The 17,685-nt window shown below is 51.4% G+C and overlaps 1 protein-coding gene across 15 annotated transcripts in view; it reads right to left on the bottom strand.

Moving 5' to 3' along the window:
* The window catches only part of PPFIBP2 (PPFIA binding protein 2), a 170,256-nt gene that overhangs the window by 99,536 nt on the left and 53,035 nt on the right, over nt 1–17,685 (bottom strand). For 11 of the 15 annotated variants that reach the window (XM_049098774.1, XM_035704194.2, XM_025459347.3 and 8 more), the window contains one exon: nt 15,606–15,808. In XM_049098774.1, coding sequence (XP_048954731.1) covers nt 15,606–15,808 — 203 coding nt within the window. Of the gene's footprint in view, nt 1–1,186; nt 1,484–1,682; nt 2,018–2,382; nt 2,795–15,605; nt 15,809–17,685 lie in introns of those variants that run through there. The other 4 variants (XM_025459355.3, XM_025459357.3, XM_049098776.1 and 1 more) reach the window with 4 other exon arrangements.

The following is a 17,685-nucleotide window of genomic DNA, read 5'->3' as shown; positions in this document are numbered from 1 at the left end:
CTCAGCCTGCTCTCTGCTGGCTGCAGCGCCCCCATCCCAAAGCTGAGCAGGGACTGAGCACAGACATGATTTCTACCGAGTTCTAAAACCAGTAATTTTTGACATATTTGGCAAAAGAGAGGAGGACAGAGAACTGGACTGGGAGACAGAAAGCAGGGTTCAAGGGCAGGCTGCACCACGAATAGCTCTAACACTAACAATCAGGAGGTCCTTAGCCTCTCCTGGGTGTTGTTAAATGAAGGGCTTGTACCGGTTGGTCCCCACCAGTCCCCAGAGCTCTGGCTGTATTCAGCTGCCTTACTTTTCACAACATAGCTTGCCACACACCACCTCACAGCTAGAGCAATTTTCTTAAAATACAAATTGGACCTGCTCCCCCTCCACGTGTCCCAGGTCACTTCTCTGCCACAACGCCCCCCACCCCCCCCCACACACACACACAAACCACGTCCCCGCGCAACCCTCACCCTCCACTGCCCTGTGTGACTGAGCACCTGCCGGCTCCCCCTGCAGGGAGCTCAGCCTCTCCGGCTTTCTCGCGGTCTTGCAGCGCACCCAACTCCCTCTTGCCTTAGGACCCTACACACACGAGCCTCTTTGAGTGGGGTGTTCTTCACCCCATTTTCCACCCGACTCACTCCTACTTTCCAGGTCTCCGTGAAGCGTTCCTCGCTCGGAGGGCTCCCTGACTGCTCCTTCTCACTCTTTCATGCCCTGGATGGTGGTGATCAACAGTCTCTGCTCGTCGCTGCACTTAATTTGTAACTTCAGGTTTATTTGCCGGGACAGTAACCTCTGTCTCCCACAAGAGCAGAGTCGGATTCCACTTTGCTCACCACTGGACACCCAGGACCCCCGTCTCTAGAAATATTTGCGGAGCGCGCGCTGCAGAGGGTGCATACAAAAGCCAGCATCCCCGTGTTTGGGGGGGTGGGGGGCTCTCCCAGCCCAACGCTTCCTGTCCCTCCTGCTCCTCCCTGGTTACAACGTCCAGTCTCTTATCTGTCTGCTGCTTTGGCCCTTCCTGCTTCTGAGAAGGGCTCAGCCTCGGTGTGAAAAATAGAGACAACCATCTGAGCCGGTTTAAAGATGGTCACGGAGGAGGAGAGAGCCTGAGTTCTGCGAGTACCGATGCTACTCCGGCCCCAACATTCATTTCATTCATTTCGCGGCTCACACCACACACCTGAGCTCGTCCCCTAGAGAAAGGGCATCAGCAACTCGCAAGCCAAACCCTTGGCTTCAGAGCAAGCAGAAGAGAACTCCCCGAGAGCCTTCCTCCGGAAGCACAGAAGCTCTCCCTGCTGACAGCAACCGCGAACACTCCGCATCCGATAACATCCTGAGGTCTGAATTCAGTGCATTTGAAAGGCAGCAGCTTCCTCTCGGCATCCTGGAACCCAAAGGCTAGGGGGACACCTTTATCTGGTCACCATTTAAGTGCCAGAGCTGAACTAACTTTTTTTCACCGCATCCGTGCCTTTCTGTACAGAAGCTCATTCACCAGAATGTCAGTGGAGAAACAAAGACAGCTGACTGTTTTCTCCCCTGGTGCCTATAATTAGATTCTCATGGAGAACTTGGCCACAACAGGGATTTGCCGGACAAACACCCCCCCCCCACCGCTCCCACCCCCCAGCGGCATCTCCAGGGAGACCCAGATAAAGCAGCCAGCCACTTACCCTCTTCAGCCACGCAAAATGCTTGTAAACATCAATGTCCCCATCCATGCTGGGCACCCATGTCAGCAGTTAGAGTCCTTGGTTGAAAAAGCCCTTTTGCTGGCTAGACACCAAATTCTCTCCTCTTCCCTGCTCCTGCCCCCCCTCCCCCCGGGACGTCAAGCTGTGTTCAAGTTTCCCCACTTCCCTGGCCCGTGTCCTTCGGCCTCTCCCCACACAGTTTCAGATGCACCGCGGCTCAGGCTCAGGCCGGGCGTCCTGCTCCCGTGTCCTCCCCCTCCGCCCCCAGACACACGCGGGCACCGGCTCGGCTCGGGACTGGGAGCCTGCAGAGCAATCAGACCTAGCAAAAAGGTAGGGGGAAAAGAGACTGGGACAGGAGTTGTAAACACACACACACACACACACACACACACACACACACAGGAACATTCTTTTTGGTGATAATACCAGAGCCTGCCAGAGGGAAACAGTCCCGAAGAAAATTCTTCGTCTGGCTTCCCCTTTCTGCAGTGGCTGGAACTCATTACGGAGAGACCCCGATTTCCTGTCTCCGCTCCACTCTGCATTTACCCACAGGCCCCCAGCTGCTCTCAGTTTATTTGGGACTGGGGAGAAGACTAAAAATAAGTGCTGCTCTTGGAGGAGCTGCCCGTTCCCACACACACAGCCTGACCCCCACCCCGAAGCCCACGCCTACCCCTTCTCCAGGCGGGCGTCGGGCTGGGCCCTCAGGAGGGCCTGTCATTTCCAAAAAAGCACACATTCAGAACCAGCCCCAGCCTGGCTCCCTGGCCCGCTGGGTGTCTGCCGTCCTTGGCGCTGCTGGAGCTGTCTGCCGAGGTGGAAGGCCTTTGCCATCGGAGGAGTCTGGCCTGGGCTGCTGGCAGCCACCAGGGGAGACCCGGCCTTCCTGGAGTGGGTTCAGCCCCAGGATGGGTACAGCCCCTGTTAAGGCTGAGGCCCGCCTGTCCCCCTCTCCAGAGGAGCTGCCTCAGAGGCCAGGGCCAGGGCAGGGTGAGGCCACCTCCTGTGTGTACCCATGAGATTCAGGGGGAGCTCTGGGGATGAGCCCCAGGAAGGCAGTAGCCAGTGGAGACAGGGGATCGCTGTTTCCCCGTGCTGGCCTTCCAGGGTGGCCTCCCCTCCTGCCCCCCCCACCCCCAGGCTGGGTTGCCCTTCACCTCCACACACTCCTCTCACTCCTCTGAGAGCTTCCCTAAACACAGCTTTTTTCCTTTGCCTGGTCCGTAACGTGCGGCCTTTGGCTGGAGTGATTATGAAAGCGGTCCTTGATGTGGGTACAGCGGGAACCGTGGTTACACGCAAGGCCTCTGAGCTCTGCAGCCCTAAATGACTTGCAGATGCACATCTTGTGATTGCGTGGGCCTTCCCAGGGCCCTTAGGGGTCACGGCGGCGGTGGGGGCGGGGTGAAGGGGGTGGGGGTGTGCCCCAGAACCGCCGCCTGAAGAGAAGGGTCAGCATGCCCCAGCATGGCCCCGACATCCACCACTGCCCAGAAGCCAGCCCGAGAGAGAGCAGGACGGGCCTGGCAGGGGAGTCGCCAGCAGGCTGGCCCAGTCCACACAGATCAGAGGCGGCAGCCGCAGCCGGAGCGCCCTGGCCAGCAGCTGGCACGAGGGGAGGAGTAAATTCCTGGAGACACACCCAGATCACAGGCTAGGAAGGAAAAGCAGGCTCTGCCATCCGTGCACGGAGCTCTAGGCCCTTCTCGCCTCTGGCCCAGCTCAACCGGGGCCTGGCCCCACCCCTCGAGGCTCCCTGACCAGAACGGGCAGAGGATGTGTTGGCGAAGCAGCCCTCTAAGGTTGCAGGGCGAGGGAAGTTTTGTTTCTTTCTGTCTGAACTGTCTGGGGGAAGCCAAAGGGAGAATTCATTTGGTCAACACCCATTTGCCCAGCACCCAAGGCAAGTGAAACTGACTTCCTGCCTTGAGCAAATAAAGGATTATCACATGGTATGTGGTAAAGGTGTTTCTGGGGCTCTGGGGAAGAAGATGGAGAGTGAGTTTAGGGGCTGGATGAGGAAGGACAGGGCATAATCCCAGCCCCTGTTCCCCTTGGTCAGGGCTATGGTGCTCTTCAGTAGGTTCTGGAGGGAGAGGAGGCAAAGAAAGGACAATGGAGCAATGTGGTGGCTTCTCTCCACCTTGCTAGCTCCCACCTGCCCATGGGGGTTGGCTCAGATAGCATCCACTCATCAGCCACATCTCTCTCCACTTTACCACCTGCCCTGTCATACTGAACCACCCTGGACTGTTGACAGGTCTGTGCACTGCACCAGACTGGAGAACATGTGTCTGAGCTCTGGCACGCTGCTCTGACCTCCGTGCCTGCCACAGATTTTGGCACACAGTAAGAACTTAAACATTCTTTGAGTGAAAGAGTAAGGCTCACGTGGCAAAAGAAGCCTAAAATTCTAATTGGAGAATAGGAGTCTTGAAGGTGTGCTTCCCCAGGGTAACTGATGCTTCACTGAGAGGAAAAGATGGAGCAGAAAGGTATAGAAAGGGAAAGGAGAGGAGGGAGGAATCCAGACAAGTTGCAGCTAAATTCTTGACATATTTTTATGGTATCCTCAAGTAGCAATTCCTACTTCAGCCCTTTTTTTTTTTTCCAAAGCGTGTTTTATGATTCAACTCAGAAATGCACAAAATAACAATCCAAAGACCTAGGAGCAGAGCACGCGTGTGGCAGGTGGGTTGAGTGACCAAGGACACAGGAGCCATATACATCTTTTTAATGACCCCCAGGTGGCAGGTGGCAGCTGGCCCTGGGCATGGCCCTGTCATCTCCCTGGCAGGGCACAGCTGGCAAACCTACAGGTGAACCACCTCACTCAGAAGGCCATCCCAGCCAGGGGCACCTCACAGTGGCCCACAGGTGGACTTTGAGGGGATTAGATAGGCCTCTGAATAGGTTCATAGGATACATACAAAATCCTATTTGGATGTATAAATCATCATTTCTCTGAAAATAAAGTTTTCAGATTATCAAAATGTTCCGTGACTCCCAAAGGATTAGAAGCCTGTGTTTTTTCTGGCCTGAGCAGTTATTCTGAAAGGTTTAATCTTCCCTTAAAGGGGGTTGAGGGGGTGGTCCTCCTATCTATTACACCACCTTGGATCTACTGCTGAAGAGTGATCTCAGGAACCACAGGGGGTACATAAATAGGGGTCATTACGGTGACCCTGAACGCCCTTGGACGTTTTGCTTCCCAAAAGCAAGTCACTCACCAGCAACCACACTCAGCTCATCACTGTCTGGAACATGAGGCAGCCGGCTGAGGGCAAAGGGCATGACATTGAGAGACTGAGCATTTGGAGCCTAAAAACACAGCTAAGAGGATAGCATAGTCCGGTTTGGACAGGGAAACTCATGTGATTTGCTCCCTCCCCACCTCCTCCAACCCAGGGCTTAGCAGGGAACCCTGGAGAGTCACCTCCACGGCTGGAATCTCATATACGTGTGGGAATGACTAAGGGTGGCTTCCTAAAGTTTGGCTCCTCTTGCCAGGAGTTCAGCATCACCTAATTGGGCAGAACTGTGGACTGAGGGGGGAGGGGTGCCTCACGGGTCATGTGCCATTCTGACCTGTCACCTGCAGCCTGAGCTCTAGCTCAGCCCTGAACCTTGGGCTCTGGGCCATGGTGACAGGTGTCAGGATGGCCCTGGTATGCCAGATACAGGTTTGTGTCCTTCCAACAGGTGTGCTGCACGGTGGACCTGCCACTGGGGAGTGGAGGCGGAGGACAGGGAGGAGCCCAGCCAGAGGACGCTGCCCCTTTGGGCGGGCAAGCAAGTCCTGCTGGTAGAATAGCAGCCCAGCCACTGCAGCCCAAATCCCCATGGTGCACTAGCACAGGAACCCCCTCCCCCACTCCCCACAAGGAGTTAGGACAAGAATCGGCAGACTTTCCCTGTAAAGGGCCAGATGGCAAATGTTTTAGGCTTTGCAGGCCATATGGTCTCTGTTATACTTTCTGCCATTTTAAGTGCAAAAGCAGCCACAGCTAACACATAAACCCAAGAGGGTGGCTATGTTAACACTTTATTTGTGGACATTGAAATTGGGATTTTAGGCCATTTTCATATAAAATATGCTCATCATTTCTCATTGAAAAACATAAAAATGATTCTTAGCTCATGAGGCCTAAGAAAAAGGCAGTGAGCCAAATGCAGGCCACAGGTTGCTGACCCCTGGCTAGGGTAATACTTCTCCATGTAAAATGAATCATCTGGGTTGAAGGGTGTTCTTATAAAAATGCCGATTCCGACCCAGAAAGTTGAGAATGGGACCGGACACTGTGCATTGTTAACAAGCTCCCGGGTGATGTTCATATGTGAGGATCTAAGGACCATATTTGAATAGTCAGAGGTTAGGAAACCACTTTGAGAAACTTCTTAAAGCACAGGGTATTGAGCAAGTTTGCCTGGAAGTATGAATCCTCCAGAGCCTGCCTGCCTACTTACCTACCTACCTACCAGTGGTTCCTGCAAGGGCAGAAGGTCCCTGGTGGGTGGAGGGTGGGTGGGCGTCTACATGCTCAGACCCCAAGTTATGCTAACCTGGCAACATCAGCCACCATGTCCCCTGGGCCCGAAGCAGGAAACTTAGTGGGGAAGGATTTATTTGCTCTTTTTCACCAGTGTTTGCACATTCTTGGTCATTTATAAACATTGGTTCTTAGGGACTGAAATAGTTTCCTCAAGTCAGGTCTGAAAGGAGCCAGACCTCTAGAAATTAGTAGGGTACAATTTACTTGGGGGCAAGCGGTGGGCAGCAAAAAATCCAGGAAAGTTAAAACTGCTAAATTTACAGTAGCTGCAGGGTCCCCACTCTGAGATGCTAATGCCAGGAAAAATGTATTTAAAAAAAAAAAAAAATCCAAGCTACAGGGGAGGTTTCTCTAGGGCAAGGGCCTGGCAGCACAGGGCCAGGAAATGCCTCTTGGAATGGAAGGAGCCGTCCTAATAGCGCCCCAGCAAAAGGCACTGGAATGAAGGGGTATGGAGAGGTCTTCTCTGCTTTGACAATGGAAGGCCCCATCTCTCTGCTCCCAGGACCCGCTCTCAGCCCTTCCATTTTCTCTGCCCCAGCACAGACCCTAGAGGCCTCTCAGGCCAGTGGGTTCCAAGGAAAATGGGAAAGAGCTCTGCCAACTGACCCAGGTACACTGCTCAGCAGCTTCATTAATGAGAGGAGCTTAGGTCATCTGTCCAACTGAAACAAACAAAGCTGTTTTTCTTGTACAGAGCCTGGATCTTCTTCCTTGGGATTTAGACTTTCTAGCATTTATCCCTGACTCCCACCTAGTGGCTACATCCGGTACTTCACACAGGAACAAAGACCCAGACAACCAGCCCAGTTCAGGGGAGGAGTCCCTTGGGAGCAAAGGGGGTGAGGGTGGGGGTGGGGGTGGGCAGGGCCTATACCTGTGACTTTCAGCTCTCACGAAAGGGAAAGGCAAGAAACTCACACTGGGAACTGGCTCCTAGAAGCTCTATTTTTTTTCTTCTCCCTTGAAATGTAAGCACCAAGTTTCCCCTTCTCTCAAGTTCCAGAGAAAAAGATTTCCCTATAAAAGCCCCATAACTTTTCAAAATGAGTATGTCCAACAAGCATATATCCTGATCCATCTTTTGTTCTAGGTCCCGGGTGGAGAATAAAGATAACAGAGACAAATCACATGGCATAAGGAACAAGCTCACAGTTCATAATTCACAGAACAGCTTTTCCTCCCTACCTTTTCTTAGAACTCCTCTGGCTTTTGGGCATGGTAAACAGATTTGCTTCCTTGGCCAGAATGAGAGATAGCAAGCTAAATCTGGCGGGAATGACGGGGCTTTGTTTGAGGAGCTGGGAGCTGAGCAAGCAGCCATCTGGGACAAGGTAGTGGAGCAATGAGGGGGGTGGCCGTGTGCCTCCTGGGCCCAGGCCTCTTTGGTTCTTGAAAGACTAGTTAAGAAGGGAACGAAGGCTCCTGAAGCTGCAGCAGGCTGTCAGTAGGGAGCACACAGCCTAGAGAGGACCTCACTGCCCCGCCATCCCATTCTACTGCTCCTGAGATGTCAGCCTCCACCCAGCCCTGACTGTAGGGTGGCTGCACCTAGAGAGGCTCCCTAACCCATCTCCACCTTGGAAACCGAAAGGCCTCGGCTCGGGGGAAGGCAGTGGCTGGTACTGGCCATGAAGCCAGGACTGGAATGCCTGGCCAGATCTTGCAGCAGACTGTCAAACCAGCTGTCACTTCCAGTAGGGAGGGAGAGGTTCATCCAAAGCCGCAAGCGAGTGACAGACCACTGGCCTCTTCCTACCTCCCATGCTGCCTCACCCTGGTTCAGTGCCACCCAAGCATACTTGAGAGGACACCTGCAACCTTGTGGAAGAAAGCCAGGGTTCCGGCTGGGTGGTCAAGCTACTGCAGGAACCCTGCTTCCAGAGAGGGGCCTGAGGACAGTCCTACTGCAGGTTCTCTGCCCACCTCTTCCCCTCACCCTGGAGCCTGGGCTTGCCCTGACTTGCCCTCACTCTGTTGCTGCTGCCTTTGCCAGCCTTTCCTTGGACTTCATCTTGAGGCCCTGAAGCCTTGGCACTTTACACAGGATCCCCCTGACCCCACATCCAAAGCCATTAAACAGCAGGATAGAGGTATTTGCAGGAGGAGAAGAGGCATAGGTACTGAACTGTTAGAGAAGCACCCAGAGCTGGAGACTGCTGGCTCTGACAGCTCTTGGGCATCACCCAGGGGCCTGAGTCACCACCTGGCTGTCCCCCAGCCCTGCTGAGCCCTCTGGAAGACTAGTCCTGCTATGGGCTCTACCCCCAGCCCAGCTCTGGCTACCCAACCAGCTTCCATCTAGCCAAGGCAAGCAGGTGTAGAAGAATAGGGAAACCCCTTCTAGACCAGGAAAAAGCCCCACTCAAGGTACAGCTAGATTCCTAGACACGGCCATGGTGGCACCAGCTCCTCCTTGCCTGTGGTGCATGTCAGGGCCACCAACAAGCACCTCTATCCTTTCTGGCCTTCAGGACCATCTGGTGGGACTGAGAGGCTCTTGACCAGAAATGGCCACACTCTCCCTGAGGACATCATCTGCACTTCTCCACAGGTTGAGGAGGTCGCTGCAGGGAAGCGAAGGAGGCAGCCCCCTGTGGAACTCAGCTCCATATCCATCACAGCAGAGATGCCGCAGCCCTGCAGCCAGGGACTCAGCTTCACCCTCTGCTAGTATGGACTGTGAGGTTGGCCCTGTCTACCTAACATGAGGGATGACCCTTTCATCTCCTGAGCTCATGTAGCTCTGCGGTCCCACAGCATGGAACAGTCCCACTGAACTTCTCTGCCAGTTGGGCCCCAGCTCACTCTGGACCCCAGGACACTATCCCTCCAGGAGGGCCTTATTGGAAGCTCCCAGGTACGCTATCAACTTTCTGGTGATAGGCCCAGAATTCAGGCACAGATACCACTTCCAGGACAAGAGAATCTGGGCACTTTGTTCCTTTCCTCACTGAAGCCCCAGAGGGGGTCCCCTGCTTAGAGAGTCCCACACAATTTTGTAACTATCCCCAGGCAGAGTCTTCGCTGCTGCCTATCGATCTCTGTCCAGCATGCCAGCACCCGGCAGAGAGAGAACCAGCCCCACGGTAGAGAAACACAGCGGCCTGTGGTCCACCAGGACCGGGAGCTCCTTCTCCACTGGAGATAAAGGCAGGGCCCAGATCAGTCTGCTGTTTGTTCCTGTTCTAACCACCAACCATTCTCCCACATCCCCCTCTGCCCCAGCAGCACCTGTTTTCCTTATGTACTACAGATGCCCACGTCGGCGTCTGAGGGTCCCACAGCACGGAAGACGTCTTCTACCATGGGATCCTCTCACCACACCAAGGGCAGCTAATCCACAGCTGTGTGTAAAAGAAGGGCCTTTAACTTCTGTTTCTTTTGCACCTAACATTTCTGTCGGCCTGGCGGACTTGGCTCAAAAATGAGGAGGAGGCCAATTAGATTCTCTCCTTCAGGAATTTGAGCCACACACACATAGAGGGAATGATGCAGGAGAGAAAACACGAAAAGAATTTGTCAACAAGAATAAAATCAAATCTAAAGGCCATGTGGCAGTTGCTCTGGGCTGTCTTTCTAAAAGCCATTCATCCCCCTTCCCTCCTGTCATGGTTCCTTCTAGACAAAGGCCACCTCTCACTACGGTGAATGAAAGTACCAATACTTGTTTCCCGGCCTCCCTTGCAGCTAAGTTATGCACATGTGAACAAATCTGGGCATCGGGAGCATATGAGAAGTCCGCTGCAGGGCTTCAGAGAAAAAAAATTTCCTTCCTAATGGAGGGAGAGGAAAAGACATGTCCTACCTCTGAACATGTTGCCTGGAGCTGTAGTAGCCAACTTGCAGCTGCTAAGGGATACTCCCGAGGAAAAACCAACCCCCTAAGGATAATAGGGCAGAAAGATGGGAAGAGCCAGAGCCACTGGGGTCTTCCCAGAGCCACTGATTTGACCCTGGGACCATCCATCTTCTGGATATCTTGTTAATGACACATAAACCTCCTTACTGTTTATGCCACTTCTCTGGAGAAAGAACACCAACTGACAGTTCACGAGGCACAGCTGGGCCATGCCAGGCCAACAGATGACAAAGCAGCAATGGAAGGATATGGCAAAGCCAATTGACTAAAGAGGAGAATAGCACAAACACGAGATGGACACACAGACATAAACACTCCCCGCCTGATCCTTTTTTATTATTTTTTTTTTAATTTTTATTTATGATAGTCACAGAGAGAGAGAGAGAGGCAGAGACACAGGCAGAGGGAGAAGCAGGCTCCATGCACTGGGAGCCCGATGTGGGATTCGATCCCGGGTCTCCAGGATCGCGCCCTGGGCCAAAGGCAGGCGCCAAACCGCTGCGCCACCCAGGGATCCCCTCCCCGCCTGATCCTTCAAGCTGCCTTATTAGTTCCTATTCTAAGCCACATGTTTGTTTGTTTTTTTTTAATAATTTCAGTGAGCATCTGTGGTTTAAAGCAGTGTTTCTCAAACTTTACTGTGAATATGGATCACTGGGAGATGGTTCAGTGAGTAAAGGAGCAGTGGGCCTATACTGCGCCCCTTTATAAAGACACCAAGTAGCAAACAAACTAGCAGGAAATGGCAAGCTTGCTGGTCCACAGACCATAATTTTCATGCCAAAGTCTTTAACTAAGAGCACCAAGCTAAAACCAATCTAAAAAGTACCGGTAGATTTGTTCACTACTTTGGACTCTATTTCCATATAGGTACGACCTACTATGAAACGTGTATGCCCCCAGATTATGTCTGCAAGAACCAATATACAGACAGGCTGTCTCTGTCCAGAATCAAAACTTAACATCCTGTCGTACCCTGGAATGTTTATATGAACTTTTGACCCACTCTAAAAGTACACCATTCATAGGTTGCTGATGGCCATAATTAATCTAAAAGACTCTGAATGCAACAACTTTCAGGAAACCTCCTCCAAAGGCAGGCATTCCCCACCCCCCCCAACCACCATAAAGAACCTCCAAACAGATCTACAAATCTTAATACAGGTGGTTTTCTGCAACACATCTTGAAAAAGAAACAATCATGTCAACTGCCTTTGGACCAAAAATATTTAAGAATCCTTTTTTAGTAAGTCATGGGCGTTAGATTCAGATTTCACGCCACACACTAAGAAACATTGCAGGTGAATCCAAGGTTATCATAAGATATCAATCAAATCATAAACTTACTGGAGAAGATACAGGTGGATATTATTTGATCGGAGGTTAAAAAAGGGTCCTTCCAGAGATAAAAGGAAAACAAGAAACCCAAACAGGAAAGAGAGTTAATTACAATCCTTCTAAAGTTCTGTCTCAAAACAGCAACACAAACAGAATTTAAAAACAAAATGAGGAAAATGCCACACATAAAGCAAAAGGCTTTAAAAAGGTTCAACGTTGAACATCCTGGGTGGCTCAGCGGTTTAGTGCTGACTTCGGCCCAGGGCATGATCCTGGAGACCAGGGATCGAGTCCCGCATTGGGCTCCCTGCATGGAGCCTGCTTCTTCCTCTGCCTGTGTCTCTACCTCTCTCTCTGTGTGTGCCTCTCATGAATAATAATAAATAAAATCTTTTAAATAAATAAAATAAAAAGGTTCAATGTCTAAGAAAAGCACTAAAATCCTAACTGGCAGGGGAGAGAAGGGCATAGAATATGAACAGGGTGCGGTAGGCATGCCCAAGGTAACCTCCAAGGTGTGTGGGAAGAACACATTAGTGCTATTTTTTAACCTGATCCTTAAACATCTGTATTTAGGGCTAGGTTTTATAAGTTACATACATTAGGCCAATGCTGTGGATACAGCTATGTATAAATGGAAAAATGAATTTTTTTTTTCCCAGGTAGAGGTAGAGATCAAAACTTTGGAGACCATACAGAAAAATAGTAATTCCAAAAAAATGTTTAGCCTTCTACTAGGCAAAGAAATGCAAAAGTGGTAAAGAGACATTTTTTCCTAAGAAATCAGTAAAGCTGTTTTTTTTAATCTTAGTGATGGTTGTTGATTAGGATGTACCTCAAACCCTGCCAACGAAAATATTAATGAGTCAAATCTTCCCGAGAACTGGTTTGGAAAACATGTCTTAAAGCCTTAAGATATTAATGCCCTTGGATTCGAGTTGCCAGATGAAGCAAACTGCATGGGACACACTTCTTTAGAACTATCCATCGCTTATCTAAAACTCTAGTTTAACGGCCTATCCTGCGTTTTGCCTGTTAACTCTACTTTGGTTCTACCTTTGGGACCCTACCTCAAGGAAATATCTAAAGACAAATCTTCCTGGACATTCTCTGCAGCAAAACTATATTAGTGAAAGATTTAGAAGAACCTAAATGTCAGTATTTAGAGAAATGGTCACTTTCAGGCATGTCCATACAAGGAAGAAGTACGTAATCGCTGTAAACTATATAGCGAAGGATAAATCCATGAGCTGTTTTCCGTACTCTGGGCAGACCGGGCTTTCACTGGGGAGGCTGCCTCGGTGAATCTCTTGGTTATGTGATAAGTGTCCTGAGCAAGCTGAGAGGGGACATTTAATACGAGATGCTGAACTGCTCTGCAGCCTGGGGCAAGGATTCAGGGAACAGTGGAGGAGGCTCCGGGTGGGAGTTTCCAACAGGCCCCTGGCACATGGTGACAGGCCAGCCCAAGGAAAGAGAGCATCAACAAGTGACTTTGGGAGACTTCTGGCTGAAGGATGTTGGGAGTAGGAACATCCGATAGCCAACATTTGGTTTTTGTTTTCTACACTGAAACACTTCACATAGAAGCTCATTATCCCTTACCTGTAGTTTTGAAACCCTCAAAGCTCTGAAAACCAAAAGGTTTTGTTTTGGAAAATAATGTTGGTGCCAAACTTATCTGGCAGCCTAACTGGACCTGAACGGGTAGGGGAGTATTTGAGTCTTTCTTTATCCCACTTCATGTGGCTATTCGTAAGTTTTGCTGAAGAAAGGACAATGCTTTCCTGTTCCATATCTGCTAGCTATAGAATATGTTGTACAGTAAAATGCACGGTCTCACCTTCCTGAAGTTTAAGAAGTTCTGAGTTTTAAAATACATCTGGGCCCAAGGGTTTCAGATGGAGGGGCCATGGACCCAGTAATCCTCTTGAGGCATCACAGAGTTCCCCTTAAACACAGCAGCTGGAGTCAGGCTAGCAGGGATGGGTGTCCTCCCGGGGGTGGGGGGTAAGGTGGGCCTTGGAAAGCTCAGCTGTATACACAGGTGGGCCGAAGATGGTCAGAGCAGACTGGAGTGAGCCTCGTAGAGCTGGAAGTATGGAAACAGCCAGAATTCCTGACAGAACTCGAGGGAGACACAGAACCTTCTGCCCTGGGATGGGACAGAGAAAGAAAAGCCTAAAGCCCCCCTGTGAACCCCGACCTCAAGTTTGAAAGGGTTGGTGGGGAGGGGCGGATGTGGCCTTCTGCTCGGTAGTGGTACAAGTCTTAAGAGACCACCAACACTGTCTTCATTTGGGAGCGACATGAGGAGGTTTTCAAACCTAGATGGTAACAGGCCCACCAGAGACCCATCCCTCGGGCTTCCCTACCCTTCTCTGGGGAGCATCTGGCTATATTCCCTACTGCGACCTCTACAAGTTACTACAAACCTTGTGGCTTCTTTTTTTTTTTTTTTAAGATTTTATTTATTTATTCATGAGAGACACAGAGAGATGCAGAGAGAGAGGCAGAGACACAGGCAGAGGGAGAAGCAGGCTCCACGCAGGGAGCCCGACGTGGGACTTGATCCCTGGGCTCCAGGATCCCGCCCTGGGCCGAAGGTGGCGCTAAACCGCTGAGCCACCGGGGCTGCCCCCTTGTGGCTTCTAATAAGGCAAACGTACTGCCTTACAGCTCTGGAGGTCAGAAGTCTCAAGCGGGTCTTGCCAAGGTGCTGGTACGACTGCTTTCCCTGCTGGAAGCTCTAGGAGAGGGCCACCTTGCTAGCTGCCCAGCCCCTGCCTGCGTCTCTAGGTTCTTGCTTCCATCTGCAAAAGCAGACTCACCTCGCTCCCACACCAACCCTTCGGCTGCCTCCTTCCACTTACTTATAAGGACGCCAGTGACCTACACTGGGCCCACCTGGACAATCCACAGCAGGTGCTCTTCCTCTTTAAACTCTGATTAGCAACCTTAATTCCATCTGCTACCTTCCCTTTTGCCAACGTAAGGAGCTTGGTTCTGGCAATTGGCACATAGATGTCTTGGGAGGCCAGGACTCTCCCTGCCACGCTGGCCCAGGTACATTCAGAACACGAGACGAGCAGCCTACACGCTGAAAATACTGAGTAACACACATGAACATAATGAATTCTTCAGTGTTCAGAGGACAGTGTGAGTATAAAACCGTATTGACGGAGAACTCTTGAACAGAGTCAGCTAGGACATCCAGGATGTAACCTGCCTAATCACAAGTGACTTGGCCTCTGGACAGGAGCGTCTCAGCCTCCTTAGTCTCTAACATTCAACCTCTAACTCCTAGTTTAGTGGTCCCATTATGCCTTCCCACCTCTGTGGGTACTTTCCCATTTGGTATCAGTCTGCAGGATTCTAGCTTTAGAAGACTGCATTTTGGCTTTCATCCTCAAAATCAGCTTAGGCAATCACATGCTCCCTCCCCAAGCTTTCCCAGTTTCCCCCCTCCTGCCCTGGAACGGCTGCATTTTACACACCTCCTCAGTGGGCAAGCTCCTCGGCTACCCCATTCCTGAATCAATCTCACTAGGCTCTTGAAGTTGACCAGCGTGCCCACGGGGAAAGAGACAGGTAACCAAAGCCATGTAGTTACAGCTCTGGTTCCTCATCGGCTTCCCTCGGAGGCTAGCAGGTGTACAGCCTTGATCTGGAGAGGGCAGGAGGGGAGTCAGGAAGCCTGCATCCTGCCCTCAAGACAGAACATACAGGGGCAGCTGTGAAGGGATGGGTGAGGTGACTTGCTGTTGTAAGAAAAAGGGGGTACAGCCGAGTATAGGGACCCCACCTCGGGATTATAATCTGGCAAGTTGTACTTGTCATCCTGCTGGGGAAAACTCTCCTGCTTGCTCTCCTCCGGCCCTGGATGTCTCCCTTCTCAGAGAACGTGACGGGAGTGCACAGGCAGGGCTGACCAGACAACTTTAAGCTGCTTGCCTGGGCTCTCCCCTCCTGCTGGGAAGGACCACACAGCGGGGGGCTGACCAAAGCCAGATGGGAAGTGAGAAGAGGCTGGAAGGTGCACAGATGAGGTAATGGTCCCAGGCAGCGTGGCATTCCGTAAGCCCCGCAGTTATGTGGTTGTGTTCCCCAGTGGATTCCCGAACAGGCCACGGGCTCACTCACCAAGCTCTCCTTGATGTAGGCGGCTGTGGGGCCCGGGATCTGGCTCAGGAGGGCTGCTCTCTCCTGAGGATGCTCCAGCATCTCCAGGGCCAGTCTCAAGTCCTCAACGAGATGGAGCACAGGGAAGGGGTTGGCGTGGGAGGCCGGGGAGGCCAGAGCAGGCTCACAGCTACCATCACTGTTCTCTGTACCTGTTTTAGTGCCTGGAACGAGAAGGGGGGAGGGGAGAACCTTGGTAAGAAAGGTGGATGCCATGGGCAGGGAACTGACAGAGAGCAAAGAGAGAGGCGACAGGCAAACGAGAAGGATAGGAAGCCCAGAAAACCACTTCTGCCTCAGCAGAACCATTCACAAAGCAAACTCAGCAGAAGCCATCTTTAATCCTGGACTGGGCGTGACAGGAAGAGATGGGAACCAGGTGGATGACCTGTCTGGTGAGACTGAACCTCGGAAGCTCACACCCCTAGACAACCGGGAGAACATGGCCAGGCCTTAGCATGAGCCAAAACAACGGGCTGCCATTCTTCTGCCTTTAGACTCCTAACTTGAGGTTAATGTGGCAGGGCTGTCTGCGTGGATGGCAGCCGACAGGCCTCCCCTGCCTGTGTGTGCGTTCCTCTGCTCTCCTTCCATAGCAGTTTCTGACTCTGGGCTGGGGCTGGCCCCACAATACGGTGTCACCAAGGGACACAGCGTGACGCCATGCCAGCTCAGGTGAGGGGTTCTAGTGAGCTGGAATCTCTCTGGCTCTTCCCACTTGGGGAAATCTCTACTATGCACTCATGCTTTACAGCTGTCTTAGCTACTTGTGCAATCCACATCTCATCCCCGCCCCCCTTGGTCTCGGGCTGTAAAGCTCTGCGGTCAGGGTCCCTGCCATGGTGGGCTGACTCCCTGGCATCACGGCCCTGCCCCACAGATTGCTGAAGGGGTATCTGACTATCTGCACCCACACTTGGAGGAATGGCCATGAGGAAGAGAGCATGGATTGGGTCAGCTCTAATTCCAAGTGTCCCAAGACCATTTTTTTTTGCCTTTCTGAACCTCACCATTTAAACAAACAAACAAACAAAAAGTCTTCTTTGCATAAACAGAGTGGTCTGTTTTTTAGACCAAAAACTGGGGTGACAGTCTGACAAAGGATTTCTGTGCTTCCATCAGCAATAAAACACACCGTAGAAAATATGGTGTCTGGGGCGGAATTTCTAGGGCATGTGGATTGTTTATAAGGCCAACAGGAATTAGGGCTCTGCTGGAAAATGTGGGCAATAGAGCCACCGCATCCACAGCTACCCAGCGGCCCTGACGTCTAAATCTAGGTCCCTCCACCCTTCTAAGAGCCAGCTTTCTAGTTGCCACGGCAGTCTTCACAAGGAAAAATCCACACAGAAGGAAACAATTACTATTTGATTGCTGGTTTGCTTTCTGAAAGCACAGGATACAGGGAATTGTGGGTCACAATCCACAAACAAGCCCATGGCTCTAGGGAGCTGGGAAACTGCCCATTACCCACACTTGGGTGTGCTCAGCAGTTTCTGGGCCCTAGAAATCCAATGGAGATTTGACTAGAGAAGGCCATAGCCAACAGGGAAGGAAATGGACTGAAATAGAGCAAAACACCACCACCCGCCCCCCACCCCACCCCCCACCCCACTCCCTCAAGTCTCCAAGCAAATGCTGAGTAATCCCTGGCCATCCTGGACATGCTTCAACACACACACACCTTCATAATATGGAGGATAAGTCAGGCCAGGAGTAGGTGGGAAGACTGAGATTTTCATTAACTTTATGTTACTCTGTGGTGTTGGACAAGTCTCTTCTTTCTTTGGGCCCCTCCCTGCCCTAAAGCCTCAGAATGCTTCTCTACTGTTCAAGGGGTGTGTGTGTGTGTGTGTACACATGTATATCTGTGTCTATATTTGCATGTGATGTATGTATACATAAAATACTTAAATCCTTTTTTTTTTTCAATTTACATCAACACATAGGCTCACAAAATAGTCCAGAATGGTGAAACTCCCAGGGCCCAGCACTAGCAAAGGCAAAAATCATCCAGAATATTCAATACGCCACATATTCC

The sequence above is a fragment of the Canis lupus genome, chromosome 21 (genome assembly GCF_003254725.2).
Source record: "Canis lupus dingo isolate Sandy chromosome 21, ASM325472v2, whole genome shotgun sequence".
In the NCBI taxonomy this organism is placed as follows: Eukaryota; Metazoa; Chordata; class Mammalia; order Carnivora; family Canidae; genus Canis; species Canis lupus.
Note: the sequence above shows the minus strand (reverse complement) of the source record. Positions and strands in the feature narration are given on the sequence as shown.